The sequence below is a fragment of the Belonocnema kinseyi genome, chromosome 3, assembly GCF_010883055.1.
Source record: "Belonocnema kinseyi isolate 2016_QV_RU_SX_M_011 chromosome 3, B_treatae_v1, whole genome shotgun sequence".
NCBI classification, from domain to species: Eukaryota; Metazoa; Arthropoda; class Insecta; order Hymenoptera; family Cynipidae; genus Belonocnema; species Belonocnema kinseyi.
The window spans coordinates 123277129-123288738 of NC_046659.1; the positions used below are offsets into that span (position 1 = coordinate 123277129).

General features: G+C 27.2%; 1 protein-coding gene across 4 annotated transcripts in view; it reads right to left on the reverse strand.

The window, feature by feature from the left end:
* LOC117170299 (chromodomain-helicase-DNA-binding protein 1) overlaps positions 1–11610 on the reverse strand; it is a 55344-nt gene that overhangs the window by 32500 nt on the left and 11234 nt on the right. For all 4 annotated transcript variants that reach the window (XM_033356973.1, XM_033356975.1, XM_033356974.1 and 1 more), the window contains 6 exons: positions 10326–10508; positions 10070–10236; positions 9658–9981; positions 4566–4878; positions 4259–4466; positions 678–955 (listed from right to left, as the gene is read on the reverse strand). In XM_033356973.1, coding sequence (XP_033212864.1) covers positions 678–955; positions 4259–4466; positions 4566–4878; positions 9658–9981; positions 10070–10236; positions 10326–10508 — 1473 coding nt within the window. The remainder of the gene's footprint in view (positions 1–677; positions 956–4258; positions 4467–4565; positions 4879–9657; positions 9982–10069; positions 10237–10325; positions 10509–11610) is intronic.

The following is an 11610-nucleotide window of genomic DNA, read 5'->3' on the forward strand; positions in this document are numbered from 1 at the left end:
TTTCGGGGTCGCCGAATACAAATCTGGCGTCCTTTGACTTTTATCGCGTCAGGTTCAAGGTCATTGGAAGGTCAAATCGAGAGAAAACGGTAAAAAAAAATCTAAAAAAATACGTTATAGGTTTTTGGAGTCGCTAATTACGAATCTGGCATCCATTGAACTCTATCGCTTCAGGTTCAAGGTCATTTGAAGGTCATTTGAAGGTAAATCGAGAAAAAACGGTAAATTTTTTTTTAAAAATATGTTATAGGTTTTTGGGGTCGCTGATTACGAACCTGGTGTCCGCTGACCTTTATCGCATAACCAGCGACCCCGAAAACCTATAACATATTTTAAAAAATTTTTTTACCGGTTTTTCTCGATTTGACCTTTAAATGACCTTCAAATGACCTTGAACCTGAAGCGATAGAGTTCAACGGATGCCAGATTCGTAATTAGCGACTCCAAAACCTATAACGTATTTTTTTGGATTTTTTTTTACCGTTTTCTCTCGATTTGACCTTCCAATGACCTTGTAATATAGGAGCTACTTTGCAAATAAACAATAATTTTTGTTCAATTTTATATGACAGTTTAAAAGAAAAATTAAGCATACTCTCAAAAAAATTCCCTGACAATTCCAGATTTACCATGTTTTTCAAGTAAGTTAGACACTTTGTAACTAAATAAATACATACTTGTTGGGCATAATAAAGTGGAGAAGAGCCCACAATTCCTTCAAGCTGTTTTGCAGAGGAGTGCCTGTGATTAAAAGTCTGTGATTCGTGTTAAATTCAGTGAGTGCTTTATACAAAAGCGAATCGTCATTTTTCAAGCGGTGCGCCTCGTCGACTAAAAGTGCCGCCCAATTTAATTGTCCCAAGAATACTTTATCTTTCAGGACAATCTCGTACGTTGTGAGTATTGCATTAAACTTTAGCCTCTTTGTACTAAAACACCATTCATAGTCTCGAATCTGTAATGGAGGAAAAATTGTTAAGGTAACTGGACGGGTGCACATTGCTTAGCAACTTTTAATTAAAGGGGCGTACTTAAATTACGTAACGGATTAAATAAATAAAATACTTATCTATAACTGAAATTAAGAACTTTGCTTCATTTCAAAAAATTAAGTAAAACAACTTGTTCGACTTTAAGACAATTCCTTTTAGCAGTAATAATTACGTCCTAACAATAAACTAAACTCTTATAACTGAAAAAATGTGCAATTCAAATACCGAATATATAAATACCGAATAAAATCATTTAAAAATTGAAACTCTTTTAAATTTTAGGAATTTAATATTTAATTTAATCAAATCCTTTTTAATTAATTTATTCGTTAAACGATTTTCTCAGACTTTTTCGAATTTCGGGTCTTTTCCTCTTATCTAAAAAAAAAACGAGTTTCTTTCCTTTAAATCACTTCGGGTTACAAAAATGGATATATTATTTACTTTAAAAAACCACGACCCGTCCCCTTTTTCTTGACGTAATTTTTGGTCTCCAGAAACGTTTTGCCAAAAGACGAATTTTCTTTCAAAAAATGACTTCAGCAAAAAATATAATTTCCACAAAACTAACATGAAATTTCAAAACAAGAAGATTATTTTTTAACAAAAAAGGATAATTTTCAACTAGATAATATCAATCTTAAAAATGGAAAAGTTACATTTTCAGTTGAAAAAATAGTTGAATATTCAATCAAGATTTTTTTAACAAAATAGTTCAACTTTCAACCAAACAGTTGCATTTTTGTCTAAGAAAGATGAAATTTCTCTTAAAACGCTTAAATTTTCAATTAAAAAAAAAAAAACAAAAATTAAAAAACATAGTGAAATATTCATTCAGGAAGGACTTGAAATATCTTTTTATCACTGAAATATTAAATTTAAACAAAAAGTAAATTTTCTACGAAATAGTTAAAATTTCAACAAAACAGCAGAATTTTCAAACAAAAAGTATGACTGCTCCACAGAATTGTTTAATTTTCAAATAAATAGTTGCATTTATATTTAAAAAAAATGGAATATCTTCTAAAACAGAATAATTTTAAAAAAACTTAAAATGAATAGTTAAATTTTTATCCAAAGAAGATTCCAGATTTCTATCCAATGCCAAAATAAGAATTGTGAACTAAACATTAATTTTCAGCTAAATAATCGAATTTTTATCCAAAAAGCATAACTTCTTAACAAGATTGTTAAATTTTGAACCAAACAGTTGCATTTTTGTCAAAGAAAAATGAAAATTCTAGTAAAACAAGTAATTTTTTTTTATCAAAAAGACAAAAAAAAAAGGAAAAGAATTGAATTTTCATCCAAAAACATTTCAATTGACTTTTCAACACAAAAATACGAATTTTAAACAAAGTCATTTTTCTAGGAAATAGTTGAATTTTTAATAAAACAACTGCATTTTGATCTATGAAAGATGCAATATTTCTACAAAAAAAACTTTTAGATCAAAAAGTTAAAAAGATCAGGAAAAATAGTGTTCATCCAAAAAAGATTTCAGTAGACTTATGAGCAACAAAGCATCAATTTTAAACCAAAGGTTAATGTTCTACGAAGAGAGCTGCATATTTAACCCACAAATACGAATTTAAAAAAAAAAAAGTTTTTTACGAAATAGTTAAATTATCAACAAAAAAATCGAATTTTTGTTTAAGAAAGATAAAACTTCTCTTGAAACAGATGAATTTTTAATTTAAACAGTTTTTTTTAAATAATTGAATTTTCATCCATAAAAGATTTCAGTTTTCTTTTTAACATAAATATATGAAATTTGAACAAAAAGTACATTTTCTACGAAATAGTTGAATTTTCAACAGAACAGCAGAATTTTAAAACATAAAATACGACTTTTCAACAATATAAGTTGCATTTTTAATCAAGAAACATGGAATTTCTTCTGAAACAGATGAATTAAAAAAAAATTTAATGAATAGTTCACAATTTTTATCCAAAGAAGATTCCAGGTTATCCAGCACCAAAATAAGAATTGATAACAATAATTTAATTTTCTGCTAAATAGTCTAATTTTTAACCAAAAAGTATTGCTTTTTAACAATACTGTTAAATATTTAACCAAACAGTTGCATTTTTGTCCAAGAAAAAATGAATATTCTACTATAAGTAAATTTTTTAATTAGGAAGACCATTTACAACAAAAAAAGTAGAACTTTCATCCAAAAACATTTTAATTCACTTTTAAATACAAAAATACGAATTTTAAAGAAAAAGTAAATTTTCTACGAAATAGTTGAATTTTCAACAAACCAGTTGCATTTTTATCCCAAAAAAATGCAATATTAAAAAAAAGAAGTTTTAAATCAAAAATTTAGTTTTTCAGAAAAAAAAAACTTTTTATCAAAAATATTTCAGTTGACTTATCAGTAACAAAATATGAATTTTAAACAAAAGGTTAATGTTTCAGGAAAAGAGGTGAATATTAAACCCAAAAGTACGAATTTTAAACAAAAAGTCAATTTTCTAGGAAATAGTAGAATTTTCAACAAACTGTTTCTACAATAACAAAAACAACTTTTAAATCAAAAAGACACATTTTTAGGAAAAATAGTGTTTATCCAAACAAGATTTCAGTCGACTTTCAGTATCAAAATATGCACTTCAAACAAAAGGTTAATGTTCTAGGAAAAGTGAAAATTTAACCCAAAAGTACGAATGTTAAACAAAAAGTAAATTTTCTAGGAAATAGTTGTATTTTTAACAAAACAATTGCATTTCTATCCAAGAAAAATGCACTGTTTCTACAACAACAAAAAAACAACTTTTAAATCAAAAAGACACATTTTTAGGAAAAATTGTGTTGACCCAAAGAAGATTTCAGTCGACTTATCAGCAACAAAGTATGAATTTTAAACAAAAGGTTAATGTTCTAGGAAAAGAGCTGAATATTTAACCCAAAAACACGAATTTTAAAGAAAAAGTAATTTTTCTAGGAAATAGTTGAATTTTCAACTAAACAATTGCATTTTTATCCAAGAAAGATGCAATATTTCTAAAAAAAAAAACTTTAAACAAAATTTCAGAAATAGTTTTTCTCCAAAAAAGATCAGTTGACTTATCAGCAACAAAAATATGAATTTTAAACAAAAGATTAATGCTCTACGAAAAGAGCTAAATATTTGACCCAAAAATACGAAATTTTAACAAAACAGTTGAATTTGCAACCAAAAAGGATGTCTTTTCAAGAATATTGTTATGTGAGCTGTTACGTAATTTAAGTACGGTTCCTAATCTACTCGACAACTCACGACATTCCGGGATGTAATGTCACCCAAGTACGTGACGAAATTCAGCTCTGGGGCCCATTGAATCATTTCTCTCTGCCACGAAGTCATTGTTGAGAGAGGAACGACTAGCAAAAATGGTCCGTACATCTGGTGAGTATGGAAAAGATAGTAGAGAAAACAGATTGTCTGTATCGTTTTTCCAAGACCCATTTCGTCCGCGAGGATTACACTGAAAAAAAAAAAAAAAAAAAAAAAAAAAGATTTGACTTGTATAAAAACTTTATTTTCTACTCTTTTATTCAAACAGAAAAATTCATGATACCGGTACCTGTTCTCCTTGCACCATGAATGAATCATCCAGTTTAGACCGTCCATCTGGTAATCTCTGAGCACCAACTCTTTGCCCTTGCCCATGTATTCGGGTTGCTCCTTGACCTGGTGAAACTTTGGCCTTGACCTGAGGACTTTACAGTGTTTACTGGGGGTTCTTTTTGAATCTTCTCTCTCGCGAAACTGCTTTATTTGTTCCGGCCACTTTTTAATAATGAGAGCTCCATCCTCCCAAGTGGCATCCCCATAAGGTAAGCTCTCCCACTTGCAGTAATAATCGGGATGCTCAGAGTCGGGTTTGTTGTATTCGGCTGTGATAATACAAGCAATTAATCAAACGCGGAAAAACAGCAGGGCGTCTACTTAAATCCTAGAAACAAATTACCTGACGATTCCAAGTTTTTTCCAGGTATAATTTTTCATATACAGTTTCGCGAGATTATTATAAATAATGTTTTTCCCCCCGTTTCTATGAATTCAATTAATATTAGAAGATAATCTTGAATATTTTTGCTCGATCGGTTAATTAAATAATTAAGTAATACTGGAAGCATTATTATTCATTTCTTGAATTTCTATTTAAAGTCCATGAATTTGAATAATAATTTAAACCAAATATATATTTTATCTAATAATGCTTCATATTCAACAGACTGGGCTCGAATGTCCCAAGACGTCTTTAGAACGTCTTAAAAATGTCATAAATCAGACCAAATAACGTTCTAAAAACATACAATGTTCCAAAGACGTTCTTATAACGTATTTGAATCATTGAACGTTTTTAGCCTAACATTCAACGTTTTTTTGACATTCGACACACGTATTTTAAACTGTACGTTATACAAGTCATTAAATTTCGTGTCCTTTGGGAATGCATATTTGGGTAAAATTAATGCTGATATTATATAACATTCAATTTAAACCGTTTAAAATTCTTAACTTTTCAAGTAAAAAACTGCATTTTCAACAAGATAGATGAATTAAAAGATTCATTTTCTACCAAAAAGACGATAAAAAAAAACATTAATTCTGAATAAAACAGTTCAATTCACAACCAAAAAAAGATCGATTTTCAAACAAATAGCTGAAGTTAGAACTAAAAAGGATTCAGTTTCTAACCAAAAATGGAGTAATTAAATTTTTAGTCGATTTTTAGCAGATTCATTTTTAAAACAATTTTGATTTTACTTTCAACCAAGCAGTTTTATTTTCAAACAAAAAGATACATTTTTAATCACACGCAGATAAATTTCGAGAGAGATTAATTCACGGAACTACTTCTTGATTTTATTACACTTCGACGCGAAAACTAAGATCTCGCAACCCTTGCTTTTAAAGTATAGGTCTCGTTGTTTCAGGCATTTGGCCACGCCCCTTCGCTTTTAGATCTGGAATTCTACGTTTTTAGATCACAGAGTCCAAGACTTTAAATCATGTACAAGTTGTAGCCCTAAAATCACGCACTTTCGTGAATTAATTACTTGAAATTTCTCTCCATGTAAAAATGATGAATATTTAACTGGAATACTATAAAGACGATTTTTTAACAAAGTACATGAATTTTTAACGAAATATTTTAATTGTCAACTAGAAAAGGACAAATTTTCAAACAAATAGATAAATTTTAAACTAAAAAAGATCAAGTTCCCACAAAAATGTAGTAGTAGTTAAAATAGTAGTAGTTAAATTTTCAGTTCAAAATTTATGTTGAACCAAAAAAATTTATGTTCAGCTAAAAAGATGTAATTTTCAACTGGAATAGTTGCATTTCCAGACAAAAAATGAAATAATTTACAACAAAAACAAATGTAATTTTTAAAAATAGTTAAGTTTTCAAACAAATTAAGGAATTTTTAACTAAAATAATTTTCAACCCAGAAGAGTAATTTCTACCAAAAAAGTCTAAATTTTGAATTAAAAAATATAATTTTTCAACCAAATATTGAATATTTCCATTTTACGCAAACAAAATAAGTTTCAACACAAAAAAAATAAACAAAATATTCGAATTTGCAATTGGAATAGTTAAATTTCTAGTAAAAAAAAATTAATTTTTAACCGAAGAAAGATGAATTTCCAACAAAACATCTCATTTTTTAAGCAAGGAGATAAATTTTGAATTAAAATTAAGAATCTTTAAGAACTTAAAATTAATTTTAAAGAAAAGAGTAACTCTCAACCGAGTAATTAAATTTTAATTTCTAAAAGATAAATTCGGAACGAAAATGTAGTAGTTCATATTTCTATCAAAAAAGATTTTAATTTTCAATAAAAGAAAAATGGAATTCAACCAAAACGAACGAATTTTTAACAAGGTAATTGAATTTTCTATGCAAACTGATCAATTTTAAACCAAAAATAGAATAGTTAAATTTTTAGTAGAAAAAATTGGTTTTCTAATGTTCAAAAAATTCCCTGACTTAAAAAAAAAAATCCCTGACATTTCCAGGTTTAAGGAATAGAACTAGAGTGTTTACTGTAATTGAAATTAAAAAATCTGACAGACTGCAAGTGTGGAACACATATCAGTAAAAACGGTTTTATAATCCAAACCGTCTAATGGTTCAGAGTTCTTAATTTTTAATCTTGCATGGTGTATTATTAACAACGACAGTATTTATTAAAAAAATTACTCTCGTTTCTCAACCTGCATATATCACTTTTTCGAATTATCTTTCTAGTTTTCCATCTCATTAAGCACCAAGTGACTTTATGTGAATCCAGGAGATTTTAAAAGATGGAATTTTCAAACCAAAAGATCGAATTTTCAACCAAAAAACCTAAATTGTCCACTAAAAAATATAACTAATCAAATGATTGCATTTTCAACGAAACAATAAACATATTCATTTTTTTCACTAAAAACAGTTGAATTTGCAACTTATAAAGAAACATTGTTAACAAAAAATGGAATAACTACATTTTCAGATAAAAAAAGATAATGTTTAACAAAAATTTTGGTATTTCCAACGAAATAGTTAAATCCTAATAGTTTAATTTTCTACCAAATTGTTGAATTTTAAAAAAGAATGTTGAGTTACGACAAGATAGTTGAATTTTTATCTAAAATTGTGAATCTTCAACCAAACACAAAAAAGGATTTTTTTACAAAGGAGTTCAACTTTAAATCACGTAGTTGAATTTGCATTTAAAAAATATATACATTTTTTTTTTAAATAGTTCTACTTACAATCAAAGAGATGCATTTTTAATAAATTAGTTGAATCTTCAACCAAAACATATACATTTTTTACGAAAAAGTTGTAGTTTTAACAAAAAATATTAATTTTCTATAAAAAAAGACGAATTTTCAAAACAGAAAAAATCAATTTTCAATTTAAAATGCCAATTCTCAACCAAAAATGAACGTTGTATTTCAGTGAGGTAAATTAATTTCCAAAAATAAAACAAAAAATTTTCCGACTGAGAATTAAAATTGCAATTAAAGAGATTAACTTTCAACTGAAATGATGGATTCTAAAAATAATAATTTTCAAGAAAAGAGATCAACATTCACCAAAAAAGTTGAGCTTTCAACCAATAAGTTAATTTTTTAACAAAGAAGATTAATTTTCTAAAAAAAAAAAAAAAAATGAATTAACATTACATTTTCAAACAAAGTAATGAATTTTTAACTAAAATGATGAATCTTCAAACGGAATAGTTAAATATGAAACCAAAAACATGAATTTTAAACTAAAATGATATGTCTTTAACTAGAATCATTAAATTTTTAGTAATAAAATGAATTTTCAACAAAATAGCTCATTTTTTCGGTTTTTATGGATTCCACTGAAACGTTTCATTTAGAAAGCGTTGAGAATTTATATTACAATATACTCTTAAATATACAAGTACCATGGATTAATTTGATAATTAAGTAATACTGAAAATATAAAAATTTATTTTTTGAATTTGTCCCTAAAGTATCAAATAGTTGACTTTCAATTAAAAAAGATAAACTTTCAACCAAATAGTCGAATTTTGAACTAAAAAAGAGGGCTCCAACCAAAAACGGAATAGATAAATTTTCAGTTAAAATAATTAATTTTCCATTAGATAAAGCTAATTTTCAACAAAACTGATGAATTTTCAATTAAAATTTTAAGTTTTAACTTCAATATATAAACTTTGAACCATAGAGATGATATTTTAACAACAGAGTTTAACTTTAAGCCAAGTAGTTTAATTTTCTACAAAAAAAAGATGAATTATTAAACAAAAATATCAATTTACAATCAAAAATAAAATAGTCCTATTTTTTTTCAAAAGTTAGATTTTTAAAGAAAGTGATGATTTTTCAACTAAAACGATGAATCTTCAACTTGAATCTAAAAAAAAAAAGAATTTTTAACAAAGAAAATTAATTCCTACCAAAAATACGATTTTCCAAATAAAAAGTAAATAGTTAAATTTCAGTTTAAAAAGGTAATTTAAAGCTCAGTAAAAAAATTAACTTCCAGTCAGGGAAAAACGAATTTTCAAGAAAACAGCTCAGTTTCCAAGTAAATAGATGAGTTTTCAATTAAAATGCTAAATCCCCAACAAAAAAATTAGTTTTTAACAAAATGGTTTAATTTTTAAACAAGGAATAAAATTTTGCATTCTAAAAAGATGAATTTTAAATAAAAAATGTAGTGACTGACATTTCAATTTTTAATTTAAAAAAAGCTTAATTCAACAAACAAAAAAAAAACTTAAAAATTAATTTAATCATTGACTACGAAGAATTTGTCTGTCAAAAAAGAAAATACTGCCAAAAAACTTGCAAACTTCCAAACAAAACACATGCAGTTTCAACGAGATACTTGAACTTTCAAATGAAAATGATGAATTTTTAACAAAAAATAAAAGTTAATTTCTCGGTTAAAAAAATTAATTTCTAACAGAAAAAAAAAACAACAAGTTATCAACCAAATAGTTAAATACAGTAATATAAAGCTACTTTTAAAAATGGAGATTCATGTTTTTATTGCACTTTATACAATTTTCCTGACTAAAAAAAAAATCCCTGAAATTTCCAGATTAAGTAGACACCTTGAGACTCGATTCAAATCAAACCAAACATTCGATCTAGAAAAATTTCTTACCTATAATTCTCTCGACATTGTAATAACTTTTGATTAAGTCTTGTTGAAGTTCTTGTTGGCATTCGTAATAATCAATGTCCTCGGGACCCGCCCATTCTCTCCAGTATTTAATGTCTTGTTCTTTTTTTATGAAGTTTTCCAGTTTTTTAATACCTTTCACCTTTTGGGCCTTTAAAGATTCTTCAGACTCCCAGGTATTGTGTATGTAAGACCATCCTTTCCACTTGATCAAGTATTGCATTTCGGTTTCCTCTTCTTCTAAATTCTCCGGATTAGGATCGCCGTTTTCCTCAATGGCATAAACGGTCGTCACATTTCCTGTAACTATTTGCAGAAATATTATAAATAAAGACCAACTTGACAGATTAATATACAATGTGAGAATGCAATCGCAATTGTTTGTTCCACAAACCTCCTTTTTTGCCCTTCCTCTTTCCCAATATGCGTTCAATAGTTTCAGCATTATCAGGCTCAGCTGGTACTTCCGCCTCATCTTGTTCAATGAGATCCTCACTGTCTGTCCTCTCCTCGCTGTCTTCTTTATAGCTCACAGAAGCTGCTTGTCTCCGCGTTACTTGTCTATTGAAAAATTCATTTAGTTTATAAAATTGGAAAAAAGACAGATTTTTTAAGTAATACAAATTTGAGAATGTTTACATATGGCCTACCTTCTGCGCTCATCGCTGTCATAATCGGATTCAGATGAATCCGAGAGTTGCTTTTTACGCGTGCGGGCCTTTTCTTTGGCCTTTTGGGCAGCTTGTCGATTTATCGATTTACTAGGAGGGGGTCTTTTTCTTTCAACATCCGACTCTGAATCCGAGCTCTCAGAATTCCATGTATTTTGCACACTGAAAGAGGAGCAACTATTTGAGCTGTAAAATAGCAACTCTTTTCTGATGAATTTAACCCTTTGATTAACAAGAAAATCTTTGTAATATCTTACAAATTCATAAATAAAAGGACACATCCCGATAGAAACAAATTTTACTTTACTTACTTCAATTTTTGAAAAAATGTGCAAAAATTTATCAAAAAAAAATACAATTAAATACCAATAGATAATTTTTTCTTCTATTTTCTTTTAGAAAACTAAAAAAATTAACATTAAAGTATAATTTTCAACAATTTAAACATTTTTATAACTTTTAATTATTACAGAAAAATACAGAATTTTACATTTTGTTGATTAGTATTATTAATACTTAATAGGATAAATTATTGTAGAAAATTGCAAATCTTTACAAACAAAAAATCTTTACATAAAAAAACGTTTGGATTTATACTGTGCTTCCAATTTTTGTAGAACATATAATTTTAAGTTTCTACAAGAAACAACGATTTTTTTAAATATTAAACTTTTACTAATAATAACTTTTGCTAGCACAATAAATCAAAGATCAAGCAGAATCTTTAGTTATGGAGCACGTTTTTTTTTAAATTAAAAGTTTACCTAGACATCCACATGTATCAAATGAAATTTTAATTTCGAGATGTTATTTATTTTTCAAAATAATTTCATCGATTAATTCAGACAGGAAAATGCATTTTAATGAAAAAAACCTTATTTAAAAATGTGTATAAGTTTACTTTGCAAGGTATTATCACTGTTGCATTAGTAATAAAAGCGATGAATTTAATTAAATTATCATTTTTAAAAACCTTTTAAATAATATCAAACTTATTGAAAAACAAAATTTTTTAAATAAAATTTTGACTCTTTTTAAAAGCCTTTCAAGGTTTTAACCCTTAAACGGCCAAAACGCCACTACCGGTATACTGCTTTTCAACGGCCAATAACTAAGACTATTCGACACTAGAAAAAATTGAGACACATTATTTTTATTGCTGAAGATCTCCTCTTTCCGACGGTGCCAATGAAATTCCTCAAAAAATTTATTTATTATCCCAAAATGCAGTTTAAACAAAAAAAAAACGTGATTTTTCGTGCCT